At 40.6% G+C, this 20,895-nt stretch overlaps 1 protein-coding gene and 1 long non-coding RNA gene across 5 annotated transcripts in view; one reads left to right on the forward strand and one right to left on the reverse strand.

The window, feature by feature from the left end:
* The first annotated feature begins 1,581 nt into the window (after nt 1-1,581).
* Nucleotides 1,582-12,453, forward strand: LOC308596358. Its single transcript, XR_014012488.1, has 3 exons — nt 1,582-1,966; nt 7,471-7,590; nt 9,791-12,453. It is a non-coding gene; the product is annotated as an uncharacterized lncRNA (long non-coding RNA).
* A 2,836-nt stretch (nt 12,454-15,289) lies between these two features.
* Nucleotides 15,290-20,895, reverse strand: part of SYT1 (synaptotagmin 1) — a 359,848-nt gene continuing 354,242 nt past the window's right edge. For all 4 annotated transcript variants that reach the window (XM_081211253.1, XM_081211250.1, XM_081211252.1 and 1 more), the window contains exons 9-10: nt 18,751-18,884; nt 15,290-17,943 (exon numbers count right to left, since the gene is read on the reverse strand). In XM_081211253.1, coding sequence (XP_081067379.1) covers nt 17,737-17,943; nt 18,751-18,884 — 341 coding nt within the window. In that variant the 3' untranslated portion in view covers nt 15,290-17,736. The remainder of the gene's footprint in view (nt 17,944-18,750; nt 18,885-20,895) is intronic.

Consider the following 20,895-nt stretch of genomic DNA (forward strand, 5'->3'; position numbering starts at 1 on the left):
TCTGCATTCGTTCCATAAGACGCACACACATTTCCCCTTACTTTTTAGGAGGGGGAAAGTGTGTCTTATAGAGCGAAAAATACAGTATTTTGTTATTTACTTATTGTTATTTTATATTTATTATGACTGTATTACATTTATATCCCACCTTTCCTTCAAGGTGCTGCGTATGGTTCTCTTCCCTCTCCATTTTATCCTCGCTGAGAGACTGTGATTGACTTGGCAAGCTTTATGGCTGAGTGGGGATTTGAACCCTGGTCTCCCTGGTCCTAGTCTGATACTCTTAACCACTACACCACACCAGCTCTTGCTCTGGCTCAGCAGGCTGTTTCTCAGCTTAACCTGCCTCTCAAGACCATCACCTTGAACATCTCAGAAGAAAGTGAGCTATAGACAGGGCTTTCTCCCAGGGGTACTTAAGGGTATGCAGTACTGGCACCTCTTTTTTGTTGTTGTTATAAAGTGTGGCGCTTACTTAACAGCTTCATGGTGAGTACCAGCACCTATTTTTCTAGGGAAAAAGCACTGGATATAGATGTAATAATAAATAAGAACAAACAACAAACAAACAAACAAATGGTGTGGCTTATGCTGATAGCCAGCCTGTCTGAGAATAAAGTGGTACCTCAGGTTACATACGCTTCAGGTTACAGACTCCGCTAACCCAGAAATAGTGCTTCAGGTTTAGAACTTTGCTTCAGGATGAGAACAGAAATTGTGCTCCGGCGGTGCGGCAGCAGCAGGAGGCCCCATTAGCTAAAGTGGTGCTTCAGGTTAAGAACAGTTTCAGGTTAAGTACGGATCTCTGGAACGAATTAAGTACTTAACCCGAGGTACCACTGTACCTCTTGACAGACTGCATACACCAACCACTTGACCACTTGACAGACTGCATACACCAACACTGATCTGGTCTGCACCTCCTGCTGAACTGGAGTATCTTGAAGAGAAACTTGCACCCACTTTGCTCCTCCCCAGAGGAGGTCAGTGCAGTGCATGAGCCAAAGTTTGGCTTAGCATGCTGTCCTATCCTGCTATTTGTGGTTGAGGTTTCTGCTCTTTAACCATAGGACAAACCTTGGGTCTGCAGATCAGGGTTAGGGAGGAGAGCCCTTAACTAGGAACCTGGGTCTGAACAACATGCGAAGCCAAACCTCTGCTAAGCTGCCATCCTACACTAATATAAAATGCCCTGGAAGGAGCAAAGGAGCTGCATTCTCTTCCTCAGGAGTCAGCAACATACCGTAGTTTGAGAATGCAACCACTGTGTACAGCTATAGACAATCATGTAGCTTTTCGAAACCACTAAACTGGGAATACCTTTTTTTTTTTAGGGCAAAAGTTAGCCAATGTTTATGAAACATCCCATTTGCAAAAAGGACAGTTTCATGAAATAATAATAATACAATACCGATGGTACCAAATCTACATGCAAGAAATGTGAGAAAGTTTCCTTATTTATTTTTGATTTTTTTTCATTTGTAAATCTCAAAGCGGTTCCCGAAATATAAGAACCAAGAAACAGCAACAGTTTAAACATCCCAATAGCCATAATACATAATTTCAGGAACTGCAACAGCCAGAACCAAAAATAGATCTCAGTAGCAACAGTTAGGAAATGGCAAGTGCTGAGATTTCTGTTAGTTTTTCTTTTAAAAGAACTTGGATGGGGGAGGAGGAGGAATCTTTTTTCTTTTTTAAAAATTAGGTTGGGAAGAAAAATGTGCTAAATCTGTCCAGTTCTGCATAGCTTTTAAATTAGCTCTCTGGAGCTTATTTGCAGCTCCCAGCCTCTCACTGGTGACAGATAAGCTGTCCATGAAACAGGCTTTGGAATCTCATAAAGTTCATTTCCTTAAGTAAAGCTTAGAACAGTCTCCTTCTCTCTCCCACCACCTGCTTTTGTGAGTGAGCCGCCTCCATTCCTTTAACCTGAAGCAGTGGTCCATGCATCGTGGGTGGAAAGGTATGTTTTTAATTTGAAGGACCCTCCCTGTTTTGCTTGCATGAAGCGCTCTTTCTTTCCATGTCTTCATTCCACTCAGCATTCCAGTCATTCAGAGACTCATACTGTTTACATGGTCTGATGCCCTGCGGTTATGCTCTACTGTAAAATGAGGGATATTTTGTTTCGGCTTAAATGATCCGTCCTGGGGAATTCCCCTACCTGGATTAATGAGCTTCTGTGGACACCTGGGAAGAATTTGAAACCTGGGCTTGTTAGAACTAGTTAGGGCTCCCTGACGACCGTGCGGAACGGATTGGCACAACAGCTCCAAGCTATATCCTTCACTCTGATCATGGCTTGTCATTGTAGAAGAGAACCTGGATTGTGATTTATCACAAAGGCTGGCTAATTAAACAAACTAGCTGTACAACCTGATGTTGGTTTGTTGTGAAACTGACTAGAGTTTGTCACAAGCCACAACCTCTGTTTCCCTCACAATGGCCTGATCTCCCATTCCCTGATCTCCCATTCCCACCACCCTTCTGAGTAATACCCCTCCCCACCTTCTCACTATATAGAAGGATCTGGCAACTTCTGTTTCAGTGTATCTGAAGAAGAAGTGTGCATGCACACGAAAGCTCATACCAAGAACTAACTTAGTTGGTCTTTAAGGTGCTACTGGAAGGAATTTTTTTATTTTGACTATGGCAGACCAACACGGCTACCTATCTGTAAATGGCCTGATCTGTACAACACAGTAAGTTTGTTTTGGGTCAGACTTTCCACCTCCAGAGCCCACTTGAGCTAAGAGGTTGTGAAGCTCTGGAAAGCCAGAGTTTGCCCTGGTTGTCAATGGTGAGATGAAATTAGGAGAAACTGAGAAATAAACATTTAAACCCACTGGTTAATATTGGAGTGGTGGAAATTGGCAAAGGAAAGGCTTTAAAAGGAAAATGAAAACTGACAACTAGATTATACATTATGGAATAAACAAATGAGAAGAATAAGCTTAGTCAAGGATAGTGACTTTTGCTGCCCAGTCAGTTGACCCTCTAATTCCTTTTGGCATGCAAAGCGATGAAGTAGAAAAGAGTGAGTTGACATTATCCTGTTAATCCACAGAAAAGACAGCCCATTTTTCTGGAGGCGAAACATGTGCCATCAAATTAAGGTCTCTGTTGTTTGTGCCGCCTTTCTATATGTAGCAGAAAAGGTGGTTCACTCCCTATTTTACCATGTGAGGGAAACTCCAGTTAGTTGGAAAAGCCAAGAACGAAGATCCCCTCCTAAGACTGATGTTCAATTGAAAATGTAATCTGCAGCATGTTCGTGACACAATCATTCTATATTAGTTGTGGATTTGTTCCCCAGTGTTACCACATTTCTGCTTTCTGGAGGGGATGTAGCACATCAAAAGCAGGACAAGAATGAACCAGATTGCCTATGGTATAAAATGATTTCAGCAAGAAGTTATGTGCTGATTGGAAGCAAAGCAGTGTGGCTGCCCCAAAACCTTTGGAGGCACAAACAATATTGAAATAGTATTGTGTGCAACTGTCCCAAGAGCACCAAGAGCACCAATAACCAATAATGTGCAATTAAAAGGATGTCTGGATGTCTAAACCTCAGTTTGTTCTCATGGGGAGATACCATGTTTTCCCATTACATCTGAAGGCCCCTTACTCATAATACAGCTAGCATAACAAGCATGTTCAGACACCAGAAGAATTCAGAATCTTTGCTTTTGATTAACCACCATGTGCCATGTCATTTGGACCAGAAATACAGATTAATTTAATTTAAACAAGCCAGCTTTCAAAACCATGATTTGAAATTGACTTGTTTTAAGTTAACCAGAGGTAATGCTAACCACAGTTTGTCAGTCTGGATGCTTAACCAAAAGCAGAAACAGTGTCTTCTGTATATCTCCCAGCTGTGCAGGAAGAGCAGAGTAAGTGTATTAGAGAAGCACCCAAGCCCAAAGCCTGCTGTGGCTCAATCCTGCATGACCCCATAAAACAAAACCATGGTTTAGTGTGATGTATGAATGTGGCCTGTATGTCTATGCCGAAGATTAAAACTATGTCATCTCAAACTTATGTAAATTATGTTCCAGAATGCAAATTGTCTGCATTGTTGTATTTGTGAACATTAAGAAAATTTCCTCTAATTGCCTGTGAGGTACTCTATAAAAGACATTTTATGCAAGGGTTCCAGTTTCTCCTTATGAGGGGTCAACTGCAGGGTAGGCTGTTGGTTGCTAAATTATTCTGGTGAAGGAGTCCAATGACACTTGGTCCCAACCAGACCAAAGAAAGGAAGACACCTCATATTTTCTCTCTTTCTTTCACCTGGAGTCTCAAGATTGCTGCTGCTCCTTTGAGATTGTGAGCATCTGAGCATATCTTTGGTTTATGAAGCTTCCTGCTCATTAACAGTTCTTTATTATTATGCTTTTCAGAAGATTATCCTCAGCTGAATGAAACTGTGGCATCCAGCACCCCTACGCTTTCCCCTTGGGCTGCTGCTGAGTCCAGTGGGCTTCAGTGCTATCCTCAAATGCATTGTAAATATCACTGTGGACTTCACGTTTCATTGCTCTAAAGCTTTCCTTTGCCCCAGAGAGTGCAAGCTTGAGAGCTTAGGTCTAAGCGTCCAGGTTGACATCCCCAGTGCTGCATTACATCATAACTTTGTTTCTCTCTTTCACCACCCTCCCCCTTATCTCTTGAATTTTCATTCAAATGAAATGTGAAGAGAACATTTGTAATCATAACATCAGCACAAACCTTACCCACCATACTCAGTTGAGCTTACTCTGAGGTAAGTATGCAAAGAAACACAGTCTTTGTCATCCGTATGACTAGTCGATGGAAGATGAAATCACTGAGAGCTGTTCTCTCATGTTGTAGTTCCATACGTTTAAGTCCACACCCACATATGGAGGGAGGACATATAAGGAGATCTCTATTGAGAATAGCTCCAACTGTGTCTTTTTTCTCAGCCTATTTACATGCTTCTGGAAGTAGTCGAAATGTGTGTTATAAGGAGTGCATTATGAGTTTCCTGGAAGGAAGAAAACCAAAAGAGGCTTGGACAATGGGGTCAGCCTCTTTTCTTTGCCTTTAGCCCCACCCCCGGCTGGCCATCCATTGTCCTCCCTGGCCGAGGGTGGGTCAAAATCCGGCCCAAGCAGGTGGGAGGCACCCACCCAGGTGAACCTCCGCTCGGTGCCGCAAACCCCTCCCACGTGGGGAAGGGAGGGCGGAAATTATGAGTTTGTGGGTGCTGGGCCTCTCTAATCTCTGAATCCAGTAAGTGTTAGAATTTAATCAATGCTTGGGGTACTAAAATGTGTGTCAGACACTGCTAATCCCTAGATCCAGCAAATGTTTAAAGCTAATTAAGACAGATGGGTGTGTTGGGACACCAAAATCTCTGCTGTACTTCATTCCCAGAAGGAAGCATGAACCCTGTGTAAGATCCAGGAAACCCTGGAATCTTGCACTGTTCAGAGATACTGAACCAAACTGCCCCTTGCATTGCTACTGCTGTGTAGAGGATGTGTAGATAAGGAGCATAAGGCTATCAAGGGTTACTAGTCATCATGATAACATGCTGTGTCCAGGAGTTGAGAGACCAACATAAAAGAGGGCCTTCCTGTCTTTTTCTGTGGGCTTGCCAATGTATATGGTTGACCACTGTGAGGAACAGAGCGCTAGACTGGGTTGATCTTGGCTCTGAAACAGTAGGGCTCTTCGGAGATTTCTTATGTAGCTATGCTTTGACTTGCAATCAAAAGTGGACGGCTTGTATCGTTTGCAGTGCTTCTACACTAGGTGTTTAGTAGTGTGAAAATGCCATGCTTCAGAATCTGCACAGTGCTGTCATCCAGTCATTGTTATCCCGCATTTTCCTTGTAATTCGTCTGTCTTTTCTCATAACACTGAAAGTTCAACTTTTCCCAGAAGACTAGCATAATCTCCACAGCTGTTTCTGCATTTAGCACCACTCTTCCAGTCTTTGAAAAAGGTGGCGTTTTGACCTAGGCTGTGACATGTCAGGTGGGAGAACTTATCACAGCTCAGCACACATTCACTATAATCTTTGCAGTGGACAACATTTTTTCACCCCATTCACTTTCCTCAGAAAATCTTTTAATTAGTGTTAAAATGCTTTCCTAGCTATCACTTGTTTTCGGTGGAAAGGTGTTATAGTGCTGTAACACTATAATGTTACATTGCTATAATGTTAATTTACACAAAATGATTTGTTATCACCAATAACCACAGCAGGAAGGGTTGTTGTTGTTTTTTGTTTAAAAGCAATTTAAAAGAAATGAGTATTTTTTTAAAAAAATCTTTTTTTAGCAAAAAGAAAACAGCATACACAAAAAACAAGCAAACATAGGTATACATAAAAAAGAAAAAAGGTATATTAATCTTACAACAAATATTCATAGATTGAGATAGATCTTATACTATATATTATGAGTATCTTTGCATTTATGGCACTACAACATTAGCACAATAATGACATTTAAAAATAAATGATGAAAAGGCTTTCCGAATAGTCACCATTTTAGTAACGCAGTTTGTGACAGTAAACAGAAAGTTATTGTTATTACCCTTAAGTCATTATGTTTAAAATTAACATTATATGGCATTATGGCGAGTTAACACTATAACACTAGACGTATAGAGGTGGAAAATATTTTAGCTCTATTTTATTTATCAATGACTTTTTGTATGCCATTAACCGATAAATTAAAAGTAGATAAATAAGGCAATAAAATGGTGCCCACAACAAAAGTTATAATGAATGTGTGCTGGGCTTCAAAAGGCTGGTCAGGTGACTTGGACCTTTCATGCTCACAGCTGCTATGCCATGCCCAGTCCGTTGGTATGGATTGAAGTTAGTGAGATGTGCCCACACAAAAAGTGTGATATTCTCTAATAGTGTTGCAAGTCAATTTCTATCCCGCTTGTAGCTTACAATGAAAGAGCTGTGATTGGGTTCTCTCTAGAACTCTCCCATATGGAAACTGCACTGGTTAACTAACACACACTTTTCTTGTTTTAAAAGGGCTTTCAAGCAAATTGGTCAATTAAAAGCATCTGTCTTTCGTAGGAGACGCTTGTTAATGATACTGGTATTTTGTCTGCTGCATATCTTTTGTAGTTGGTAAAGATTACATTTCCACTTTCCCGGATCCATCTTTAGCTGTTAAAATGTTGCCAACAATGGAAAATAAATTTAGTTCCTATTATGTAAATCCCAGATAGGGTGTTTATGAAGAAGATAATGTTTTCCCATTAGTCTTGGCAAGTGTGATTTGTCACTTTTATCAGGTTCTGTGACAGCATCTTTCCTTATTTAGAAGGATAGAAAATAGTTTAGTGGTGCCTTCACTAAAGGGAAAGAGATATAAACTCAAAACTGCTTGCATCAAACTGTGCCACCTGGCATGTTAAATATCAGGATTAATTTAGATACTACTTTTAGTTCTTTATGTTTCCTAGGAGCTGAAAAATCAAATCAATGTGGTTTTATATGCACTTTGAGATCCACCTTCATACCCTGTGAAAGTGATGCCTATGTCACAATTTCAATGCACAGATATTCCGTATATGAGTCTACAGGTAAGCACACCTTTATATATTCTTGGATTCTCTTTCTTTCCACTAAGAGGAGCTCCAGACAAAGATGTCTGTGTGAGAAAAGATTAATGTGACAGTATAGCCTGAATAAGGCAAAGATTCTGTTTTTGCAGCTGAAAGAGGAGGAACATTTCATCAGTCCTGCTTTATGACATGCTAGGTACAGACATCAGATTTCAGATCTTCAGTCAGCATGAGTAAGCAGCAGAATTCATATAACTCCTTACTCATGAGTCACATTTTTAATTGAGGCCAAAAAGCTGAATCCACAGAAGTCCAAATAATGTCTCTCAAGAAATTGATCTCTTTCCCCCTCTTGGTTCTTTCATTTTGTTTATTAACAGATATTCTTTCATTTATAATATTAACCGATGCTCATCAGATAGACTATCGTCTGTCTCTAAAGTGAACAGCAGTTTGTGGTGGTGGTGTTTTTGCAACAAACCCTGATACTTCTTTTTCATCCAAACTACTCTAAACATTTTCTGAGAGTTTGCTCTGCTGCTTTTTTTATTGCTCGCCTATATTTCAAGAAGCACCTAACTGCATAGTTCTTTTAGTGGCCTGAAGACGCAGACACATCAACCACCACTGTTTTTTAAATAGGCTTTATAGTTGGTCTGATGAGCAACTTCTCACTTTCCTGGAACTTTCTGAAGGAAGACACGGATTGATTTGGAAAGCTAAGGTCATGATTATATCAAAGCTTTACAATGATTTGTAAAGACTACACTGTGTTAGTAAGCTTTACTGTCTAGCACCCATCCCACAATGCAGTGGATGTTCAGCTAAAGGACAAGCAAGGCCTAATTAAGACACACAGCAGTTCCATTTGTGGGGTGCATTTTGTGGAAGGTGGGCCTACCAATCCTAAATATCCAGCCTTATCCTACCTCTGATTGGCTGGCCTGCATGAGGCCACCCATGCAGACAGCAAAGCACAGAGCTGGCATCCATCTCCTTTCCTCTCATGTCCACAAGAAAAGGGCATCTCTGACACTATCCCGGAACAGATGTGGGATGGATGGAGTTATTTATTTCTACAGTAGAACATTTACATCTAGTGGAGGCACTTCCTCACAAACCTCCAGCCCCCTCTTGTCTGCCATCTTAGTTGCTAGTCAGTGGGTGGTTCTGTCTGTCACTGGGCCCATCCTGGCTCCATCTACTGCTGGTCTCTCTGCCTTCTGCCCTACCAATCCCAATGGACACCAGCCACCACTGTTTACATTTCATGTTTCTTCCATTATGGACCCAATCAGGGTTTTATGGAACCTGGGTCTTAGACCTAGGCACAAACTTGCTTCATCAAGGTAGTGACTTATGAGCTTGCTTTTTTATCATTACCATGCCCAAGCAGAATGTTACGAATAACACTCCATAATAAGATGACTCTTTAGGTTTCTTTTTTTTTAAAGTTAGGAATCTGATCTGACGAAAATGAAAATGAAAATGCTAATGCTAATGCAAATATAGATACGCAAAACAGCAGGTATCAGGAAATACAATGCCTTTTCAATTTTGCATGCATTATAATCAATTAGCTATCTTGATGTGAAAAGCAACGGAGACACGCAGTAACTTTAGCTTGCTAACTGAAGTTATCAGTTTGAGGAGAATGTTCTCTTTGCTATTTGATGAGGGGTTAAATGAGCTGAATGAAATGGGTAATTTTTCACTACTTTCTCTGCTTAGTGTAACAGCAGTTATTTGAAGCATGTTTTGCTTATGACAGCTGTAAAATCTAAATAATTATCCATAGCAAGGGAGCTTATTTCAAATATCACCAGGCCATGATTTTAAAGATTCACACTTTGCAGCAGTTTTCAAAATATAGATTCTGCAACCATCCAGGGAGAGCTCGAGGGCCCCATCAGGCTGTTGGGTTTTTTGCAAGTGTATTCTGCAACATGCAATTGCCACAATAATAGTGCATTAGTGTTAGATTTATATTGGACCTGCCACACATCACTTCAACTTATTGATTGTTCCGTGATGCTTTCAAAACGTTATCATGTTTTTGCTGCCTGGAGGGACCCTCTTGTGCTATATTGCAACAAAAGTGAGACATAAAATAAATCAGAACATTTGTGGTATAAAAAGTTACAGGATTTCAGCAGGAAGCTACGGGACTTGCACTGATTGAAAATGAAGCAATACGTCCACCCCAAACGTTTTGCAGGTGCAAACAGTAGTGGAAGAAGATCAAGTATAACTGCCCCGATATCATCATCTGCACAAATCATAAAGTCTGCACAATAAAAAAGGATGACTCATACTCTGTCACTGCTGCCAGTCCATTGGGGAATGCCGGGCTTCTGAGTCAGATGTTGATTCTAGCCAGAACTGGGCAACAGGACTGCCTTTGTTTGTCTTTGATTTACAGCTTGTGATTTGTCTGGAGGAGGCAGATCACAAACCAGGGTTGAGACAACGTGCATGGTTTGGCTCACAGCAGTGCAGGAGCAAAAGAACTGGAGGAGGAACAAAGCCTCATACATTCTTATGTGAAAACAAGTTTATTGTGTGATTGCTGTGAATCAATTTCTTTTTACTTGCTGTTCACCATCCTGAAGATTCCTGGGACATCCACAAACTTGGCTGCCTCATTGCTCACTCCTGACTCCAGGTTATTTATTTATGAACAAATTAAATCACACCAGGCCAGGCAGAACATGGATCTGCTTACTTCAGCCAATGGGAAATGTGACTGCTTACTCTTCCATAGTGCTTTCCGCTCTCCATACAAATACTAACCATAAGGGGATCTATCTTCTAATCCCATGGCTGTGAGGTTTGCTCAAGAGCTTTTGTGGAGAGAATTTGTCAATACCTTTTTGGAAGCCCAAGAATATAATGTGAAAAGATCTACATGCTTGTTGCAGCTCTCAAATAACTGCAGGAAGTTGTTGAAGCAGGACTTCCTTTTACAGAAGCAATGCTAATCCCTGCTCAGCTCTGCTATATGTTTAATGAGTCTAACTTTAATAATCCTTTTCCCAATTACCTGGGACAGATGTTATACTAATGGATCTATAATTTCCTGGCTCCCCTCTGGATCCTTTTACAAATGATGTTATGTTTGCTACCTTCCAACCTGCTGGTAAAGAGTCTGATTATGTTGACAAATTGCATATTGTATTACAAAACAACACAATTCTTAAAAAATCTAGTACAGGTTATGGTGCATGTCACTGAGACCCAGGTGTTTGTTAATTTTTAATTTCTCATCCCTTTGCTACCTTCATTAGAGTTTGATCTTCAAGTTTCTTGGCCTGCTACAAATGTCAAATTTATGGAACCATCAATTCCTGTTAATATATATATATTTATTTCATTGGACCCAGGGCCATCTTTGGCATATATGATAGTAACAATACACCCCAAACAAACTTGTAGCTGTCATGAAGTAGTGATCCTGTGAGCAAGTATCACTGGGTGGGGCCCCTCAGGTAGCTGGTAACAATTAGTCCCCAAAGTGGGAGCATGTGATGGCGCTGGCTGGTTGCCAGCATTCCCCAGCCCCTATAAATCTTCAAGTTAACCTGCTGGGGGAGGGAGAGAACATGCTGTGTTTTATACTTGCTGTTTGATGTCCTGTAGCTGGTGCCAGAGAAGAAGCCAATAAAGCCTGGTAACCCGTTTGGGGTTTGCGCGTGATTGATTAGGAGCTTGGAGTGAAGACTCGGGAAAGCGACCCCCTCCTTGACAGTAGCTCTTGATCTTTTTGTGCGGCAGTGCCTACACATTAGTAAAAGGTAAAGATCAAGGTACCTCTGACCGTAAGGTCCAGTCGTGGATAACTCTAGGGTTGCGGCGCTCATCTCGCTCTATAGACTGAGGGAGTCGGTGTTTGTTCACAGACAGTTTTTCTGGGTCATGTGGCCAGCATGACTAAGCCGCTTCTGGCAAACCAGAGCAGCGCACGGAAACACCGTTTACCTTCCCGCCGGAGCAGTACCTATTTATCTACTTGCACTTTTTGGCGTGTTTTCGAACTGCTAGGTTGGCAGTAGCTGAGACCGAACAACGGGAGCTCACCCCATTGCGGGGATTCGAACCACTGACCTTCCGATCAGCAAGCCCTAGGCTCAGTGGTTTAACCTACAGCGCTACCTGCTGCCTACCTATTACCCATTGTTTTTTGCTTGCTTCGTCTCTTTGCAGCAAGGACATAAACCTAATACCAAACAAAACAAAAAAGCCGACCCAAATAGAAAACACTAGTTGTGGCTTCTCTGTGTTACCAGAAGACATTAAAGGTTGAGGAGATCTGGCCTTCAAGGAAACAGCTCTGAGCATGCTCATGATACAGAGCTGTAGTTAAAGGCTTTCAGGTACCTGTAATCTGACATAGTGATAGCTGGATAGTCCTTATAACAACAGAAGGCGTGGAAGTCTTCCTAGTAGGAGATGAAAAGCCAGCTGTCTAACAGTCAATAATTCTAATATTCAAATGACACTCGCATGTTGTTGTTGTTTTTCTCCCCAGAGACAGTAGGTGGGAAAACTTTGCTATTCTTTTGTATTAGTATCAGATGAGTGACATGGAGAGCTGATTGCCCGGAGAGCAGAAGATTGCCAAAAATGCCTCCTCTGAGCTGATTTAGAAAAAATGCTTGATATTCTCATTGGGAAGGTTGTGCTCCAGTAGCCCTAGCAGAAGAACTTCCCCAGGTTGCAATATCTGACTATTGTTTTATGGTCTAATTCAATTGAGGTTTAAATAAACACCTAAATTTCCCGAAACACATCAATGCACTATATGAATCAAGAGTAAACATGACCTTGAAATCAGTGGGCTGTATTCAACATAGTTCTAAAGTAGAATGTTCTTCCTTTCTCTCCCCCCTTGTGTACCCCTTAAATGTGATCTGGGGTTCCCCCAATCCTCCAGAGCAGATTTGGGGATGGAATAGGTTGCATGTGGGAGAAGTATGGAAAATTCCCTTGTTCTAGTGCAAACTATTAATTGAATACCACCCAAGATAATTCAACGAATTTCATACATTTAAATATGTTTTTCATATTTATTTTCTTTTTTAAAATCAAAATTACCTATATGGGCTTAATAAAAACATTGACTGTTTAGAGGTAATTTTGATTTTTTTGATAACTAAATAAATGTGGAAATCATATTTGAATGTGTAAGATCCATGTGATTATTAATCATTTCAATCTACACTCTGTAGGCACCAACCTTAAGCCTTGCCCCCCAGATCTTGTGCCTGGTGTTGGGATATAGCTTGTACCACTCCAGCCATGCTACTGGTTTCCATAATTATTTGGGGGAAACCATGTACTTTAAATGTATGGTGTGTATGCAGTGATTTAATTGGCATGTTAGGATTGTAGCCAACTAAGAATCTAACTCACTGAAATTAATGGGGCTAAGTTAATAATGTTCATTAATTTCAATGAATTGACTCTGAGTAGCACTAAAGTTGGAAACAACCCTTAGTTCCTTTTTTCATTATTCCCAAACATTTTAACATAATATCATTGCATTTAAACTCAAAATCTTAGGCTGGTTTTGTTTGCAAAATGGACTTAAAAGTAAAATAGGAGATGTGGGAAATCAAATATACCATTAAAATCAACAAATTGTTGTGTCTGCAGACCTTTGGTATGCAGCTGAATGAATGAATTGACCTTGATATGTAATATGGCAATTTGTTTAGTTCCATAAATAGGAGGACAAATGTAATATTTAGGATGTTGATATATATGCCAACAGTTGGTTTCTTTTTAAAGCAAGTTACCATTTTTACTTTTTCATAGCAGGCATACTCTTCTTTTTGCTTCTGTGTTAAAGCAAAGCCTTCTGTTGTTTGTGCTACTAAATGTGTATCCCTAAAAACCAGGAAATGTGGCATAGAAATGCTTTCATGATCAGATAACTACCTTCAAAAGGATGAGAGCTGAAACTGCTGGGAATACGCACTGCTAACATGACTGTCTAATGACCCAATTTCAGCCACTTTGTGACAGGGAATTATTAATGGCCTGGGATAATTTCCCCCTCAAAGCTCCCCCCCCCAATTTTATTTTGCATTCTCCTCCAGTCTATGGTTTGCCTAACTTGCATAACATCTAGCGCTATACCCCTGCTTATTTATTTATCTGTTACAATTTTTCATACACCTCTCTTCCACCTCCCAACTAGGACTTCCTACCATATAATTCCTAAGGGCAGTAATGACTGAGCTGTTAAGGACTGAGATTGAAGACTGGAGTGGTGACGACTTTCGTTCCTTTTCACTTTGATAACTTAATCCCCCAAATCAATAGAGAGATATGTACGATGATTGCATTGCATCACTTATTGCTGATACCATTCATAGCAGGGTCAACTATTTTAAACACATCCTGGAAAATGTGGAGCCATCTAGGCCATGCGGGCATGCAGTTGGGATAGCAGCTTGGAAGGGAGTCATGCTTGCACGCAATTTACCAGGACCTGCCCTGCTTTTGTCATCCAACATGCTACACTGATAATGGAGGTACACATCATTGTGTATACACTCTGTGGGGCAGAGTAAGAAGAATGACCCTGAAATAAAGAGTGGAATCGTGGTTCTGTGAGCTAGGAGGGATGGTAATATAAAGCCATTAGGAAAACAGATGGTGTGTGGAATGTCAGGAAAATATACTCTGGTCAAAGTTCTACTGCATGTGCATCAACAGCTTGAGCCTTTAGTCCCACTAAGATACTTGGCAATATAACCTTTATTCTTCTCAAAACAGAAGATCAACAATATCACCAAGTATCTAGCTGGACTTGTGAATGCATGCAAGGTGATGGACCAGACTGGACCTGCCTGAGTTCGCACATGCAATTTTTCCTCCAGCTTCGAATACATGTACATAAATCTGCATCCATGCACTTAGTATGCACCTCTTTTGCGAATGACCTGTTTTGCAAATGTGTATTCCAATTGCACACATGGGATATTCTCCAACATTTAGATACCCACTTGCAGCTGCATTGCAACTGTGTGTATGCACACCTCAGGCCTCAAGGATGCAGTGGAGCTGCTGGCCTGAGGGGATGACATCTGAAATGGATGAATCAGAGTTGACAGATTCCTGCCTGTTTAGTTACTAAGCCGAGGAAGAAAACCGAAGACACTCAAGGCATCAACAGGAAATAAAACATTTTTATTGAATATCTGTGTAGTATGTATGTTTTATTTTAACAACACCTGGAAAAACTCTACCGTGGGATTCACTACACAAAAGTGAAACAAAATATAAACCACCTCATCAAAACTGAATGTAAAATACAGCTAAACTTGTCAGCTCGCAGGCTACGAGCCATATGGCAGGATAGAACACCCCAAACGCTTCTACAAGATACAGAGAAAAATCCACACATAGAAACACTCAAGCAGGCAGTAAATATACACAAAGGCAACTAGGATCTTTCTACAGCATCAGATTCTAATACTTTTACACAGCTTTGTCAGAAAGGTACATGTGGCTTCTTTTGAGGATGAAAATGTCATCTTGGTCAAATAGCAGGTCTGCTCTCTGCTGAGAACTATAGTACATTAGCAACCAATTCTGTGGTGACATTCAGTCTGGCAGTGCTGGAAGAAAATGCATTAAGAATACCTTAACACAATGAATCAGTTCTGGCAGCTTGAGCCTGTAAATTTCAAGATGCGCTATTTGCTGCTTCTTTTTTGTCCCTGCTACAATGAACAACTAAAGGAAGTTACAGTGGAGCTGAAACTCTTTCCTCATAGGCTGCAAAGCCTGTTGAGCTCTTCTCTTTGGTGGGATTTGGTCCTTTTAAAAATGTTAGGTTATAAAAGTATTCCTGTAAGATTTTTTCCCTATATATACATCTTAGCTTATCTGACTCAACTATGTCTTTTTTTTCCGTTTCTTATAGAAAATAGAAAGACCTCCAGAGTGATAGATGTTTCCACTCTCATCTGTTGGGAAGCTATGCAGAAAGCAAAAAACCTCTCCACTTCTTACTGGGTGAGGTGTAGACCCACAGCTTTGAGAAAGGGGTTGTCATTCAAAAATCTGTTGCTGTTTTTTTCTTTTTAAAAATATTATTATTATCTAACTGGATTATCCACTTATTTCTAGGGAAAACCCACTTATTCCACAAAAGGGTGCTATTTTTTTTCCTTTTTCCTTTTTTTTTTTTGCTACCTCCTTGTGTTTTTGGTGCTGGGTGGTAACTAAAAATAGAACAAGTACTTCAACACGTTATATTCACAGTCTCTTAAATAAGTATGCAAGTAAGAAAAGTAACTAAATGGAAGGTGTCTCTATTGAAGAGACCTGAGCTAAAAAAATAGTAATGCCCACGACATGATGAGATGGAATTATCTGAGATGACAACTGTCTTTATCTGTAGGACAACTGTCTTACCATCAAACGGAGGGGACAGGGGGGAGATGCGGAATATTGCACAGTGTCGACAAAATGCTGTGTGGTCCATCTGCTCTATTTTGATGCCCTTGTCCTATGCATAGCTCTTCAGTTCTGGATTGGTCCATAGGTAGGAGAACTGCTTGTGCTATACACTCCTTCGGCAGTGCAGTAGAAGGGAATGGCAGTATTTTTACAATATCACTACGGAATAAATTGATTGCTATCCACTGAGAAAAACTACAGTTTCTAAGCACACACGGCAGTCACAGTGATACACAGAGCTGTCTTTTAAGACGCTTAAATGGAATGACTAATAGCTTCATAATAGTGCCATTTACTACATAGTAACATTGAAAACATTTAAAAACTCCTCCTGAAACGAGCAACTAGTGTACATAAGAGGTTGCTTCAGTTTGCTAGAACTTGTTCTTTGTTTTGTTTCACTTTTTTTTAAAGGACAAATTAAAACTTATTAAGTATAAATAGTATATAAAAGGTCACTAGCTGTTAATCTTTTGGCTTGCTTTGAAGTGCATTCAGAAATATGGCTAATTTTTTTTTGTCCTCTTTTGATGGGATTTTACAATACTGTCTCGTCACCATGAAACTACTTTTGTATAATAAACACACACGGCGGTGATTTTTTTTTGTTTTGTCTTAAAAAATATTCTGCATTCCTTCTCATCTGGCTTAGTATAATAAAATATTTTGTTACAAAGTCTAATGTGCAAACTCATTAGGATTAGAGAATGTGAGATCACAAATGGGATTCACAGTATGCAAATTTTGTATAAAGGTGATAAACGGAGAGCGATTGGGTTTCAGGTATGTGTTTTGCCATGGTCAGTTGTAGGGGTTTGTTACTATTGCATCCTTCCCCCCTGTGATTTAACCCCCCCCCCCAATTTATATGTTCCTATATGTTGTAATTAATGCTCCCACCCTCAAAGGAATTGTCCCTTCAATTTCTAAGTGTAAAGCCATGATTTCAGTTTGTTTTTATATATATATACACAGGAAAAAATGATATATCAGCTTCTGGCTACGCTTCCTTGAGGTCAGCTTTGGAGCTGCTCAGATCATGCTAAGTTGCCCACGAGAGAAGACCACCAATGGGAATTAACCCCTCCAAGGAGTGTCATGTGAGCGTACGTCGATATTTGAACGATTCGGTTGAAAGCTCAGATTTAAGTTGTCCTTTAAGATGTCAGTGTAACACTACTAGTGCCTTAACAAGTTGGAATTTTTGCTGGAATGCAGACGATACGATAGTTAGTTACCCTATAATATATTATCAGCTCTCCTATATCTCAGTCAATTTACATAATTTAAAATAGAACATCTTATTAAAAACATCTAGATATACACAGATTAGGAAACGCTTACAACATACAAATAAACGGACTAGAAATAAATTATTATTATTTTTTTAGCATACTGGTATGTACAACTGTGATACAATAAATAATTTCCGTCATGCTCTATCTACACATATTGCTTAAAAGAAGAGTCGATCGGAGGGCAGTGGTGAGATGGGAGGGCTGTGTAGGGCTTTCTACATTTAAAGTTGTGCAAATTAAAAACAAGATTTGAAGTACCACTGATCTGTGTTAGGGATGCATGGCTGGAAAGAAAAGGACCCATATTACTGAGGTATTTACAGATACTGGCTAAAGAGCACTATATGGGCAAATGCAGAAAGGCTTCTTTTCTCGTTTCCTTTTTGTCTTCCTACTTCTTGACTGCAAGCATGGCGTCTACCTCCTCCTCCGGCTGTAAGGTGTGCCACTGTGCAATGGGTCGCCTCGGGTTGGCCAACATGTCTGACCAATGCCGCAGCTCCGCCCCGGTGCTGTTGTAGCCCACAAAGACTTTGCCAATGGCATCGTTCTTGCCAATCTTGTCATAGTCCAAAACAGTCACAACAACTTGCACTTTCTAAAACAGGATGAGAAAGAGAAAGGTCAGGAATGAGGAAGGCAAACTGGACTGCCAAAAAAATGGGTAGACACAAGAAAGCTTGATGGAAAAGGTGGGTGGCAGAAAATGGAGAGTTACGTGCCTTATTTACATTAACAACCAAACTTTTTAAAAGCTTAGGGCCAATTGATGTGACTGCTCTTTTATTCATAGGGTGCTTCAATTAATTATTGCTATTGTTACTGTTATTGTTATTGTTAAATACCACATTAAGGTTTTAAAATGCTGTGATGAACTTCCTGCCCTCTAGATCCTGATTTTTTGCAAGTGTTTGGTCGCTTTGGTCATTTGGTAAGGGTAAACTCAATTCTAAGTTCTGCTCTATGCCTTCATATTTCAAATTTAATCATTATGCCAAATTTACTTTCATGAAGTCTACCAGTGACAGCACTTCCCATGGCCCTGACTGTGCTACAAATGAGTGTGTTTGGTTCCCTGTGCAGAATCCATCTCTTCCAAGAGACTCCTAAGCGTCAACAAATCTGTTTCCCCATCACTATGTATTCTGTTCTGAATTCACTGCTGCTGAATATTATAAAATGCCCGCTACCTATTTTTTTGCTGAAGAATTGACACTTCCTAAGTACTGTATATTTTATCATTCCCCTCTTGAAGCAGTCACACTCATTTCATGCCGCGCAGGATTCATGCCTAGGTGCTAATGAAGGCATGCACACCTGATAATTAGCAAGGTTCCTGTTAAATATGTATGAGGGCTGAGGGATGGAGTTTCAAGGCGAGGAAGAAACTGATGTCTGACATTACCTGGATTTGCTCAAATGGTACTTCAAAGCTGAAAGACTCATTGTAATAGGGATTCAGAGTGTTCTTTTTAATTGTTGTCTTCTTCTTCTTCAGCCGCTTTCCATTCTGCATCAGATGAATTTTCACATAGGGATCTGAGCAATGACAAGAAAAACAAGGCGGTTAGGAAATGGTGGCCTGGTTAATATAGTGTGTCCTCTAATGAGGATAATCCTTGAGTCAAAAGAGGAAGGAGGGGAAAAAGAGGCAGGAGACTCACAGAATGTTTCTCGAGCAAATCCATATTTATCGAAGATAAAAAATCAGGCAAAATTGTCAAGTAAATGTTCCAATAATGCAACTTTGTCAAAAGATGAGCATCCTGCAAAGTCAGGATTGTGCAAACAGTCAGAGAAACTCCTTGTGTTAATTTGCCTCTGCATGGAAATATTTGCCTGTAGGTAGGCTGCTGAGGTGTCACTGCTTGACAGGAACACTACAAGAGCAAAATTTCTTTCCTAGATATGTGGATAACTGACCTTCCCCTATTAGTGACTGCTGCCCTACAAACTTGCAAGGCTCCAGAAAAGAGTAAGTTCAGAAGCAGTGAGGGTTACTCTTCTCTCACCTGTTCCTATTAGAGATGGACTCAAAGAAGTCCATTGCGAAAGCCAGACAACACATTCAGATGAATACATTGCCCCCCATCTTTATTCACTTGTACCACAGGAAAACAAAGTAGTTAAATAGAATTGCATCATTCACTGCAAGAGGTGGTGATGGTTTCTGGCTTAAATGGCTTTCCAAAAGGAAAAGAGGACAGACATTAACCATGATACTTATAATGGCTACAAATGACACTTCCATGCTCCTGGGTGGTGGTAGTCTCATCACCCAAGGCAAGCTGCAAGGGGCTGACAAACTCCCATCATTTACAGTTACGTATGTTGAGCTGTGGTTGGACAGACAAAGTGTTGGACTAAAGGCACCTTCATCTGATTCAGCAAGCCAATTCCACTTTTACTACATTCTGATTATAAAGGGGTTTAGATGCCTCTCCTTTCATGCATTAAAATAATGTTTGTGGGGAGCGCACCACTGAATGGGCTAGCCCTGCTTCCTGATTGGACCCTGATTGGACCATGGTCTCCCCCCGCATGGTAGAGATCTATGAGTGTACATTAGGCCTATTGAAATTAATAGATTTGGCTACATTTCCTGGAGAGATTTCTGTTTGTGCCTAGCCCTGCTAATTCTGTACTTTTTTGTATATAACTGAATACAAAACTTAATAGGTCAACTCTGAGTAAGAAATGGTTGAATACTGGTTTGGGGAGGAAATGAAATTGACACAAGGTGCAGCAAGAAGAGAGGAGGCATCTCAGATTCTCCAACGCCCCTGGCCCCCTCAGCTTCTAAAATGGACCCTGGATTCCTCTGAACACTCCTTTATGCCTTATTGAAGCCAATAATCTTCTATGGCTCTAGGCTGCTGGGCAACGATGTAGCTGTCCATGGCCTTCTCTGGTTCATGCCCTTTAGAGGGCTCTGGGTCTACAGTGTACTGTTCCTCCAACAAATGTGGGCTGGCACTACCAGTTCACTGTCAGTGTGCAGTTGACTCCTACCCCATCATACAATCATTTTCAGTGGCTTCTTCCTGAACATCCAGTTTTGCTCTGAACTGGAAGAGTGTGTTATTGTGTAGATGTACCATGAAATATTAAGCCATAGGGTGAGCATTAAGCCACAATCCACAGGACTTTGCTCTATAGACCTGATGGCTGCCCAGCACTCTTGGTTTGTGTTGCATTTTCTTAAAAGAAATGACGTACAACCAGATGCCTTCATCTGCCCCAGCCACAACAAAGGACGTCCCTCCCATATTGATCTCTACAGCCATGGCAGGCGTTGGAACCTTCCAACAGTTTGACTCAAGCCCCAAAGGCACACTCCTCCATTGTTCTGCTGAGACAGACGGATGCTAGCTACAACTACATAACAGAACAATTTTGTAAGGGAAAGGAAACAGGGGAAGAGAAGTCAGCTAAATGCTTTCTAGTCTCAGCTGCTTATATACCCGAGAATAAATGAATCAGGCTAGACTGATTAGAAGGTAGACTGTGAAGATGTAAAACCTTGCTTGGTCTTTTCTCAACATAGATT

The sequence above is a fragment of the Podarcis bocagei genome, assembly GCF_964188305.1.
Source record: "Podarcis bocagei genome assembly, chromosome: 10".
NCBI lineage: Eukaryota > Metazoa > Chordata > Lepidosauria > Squamata > Lacertidae > Podarcis > Podarcis bocagei.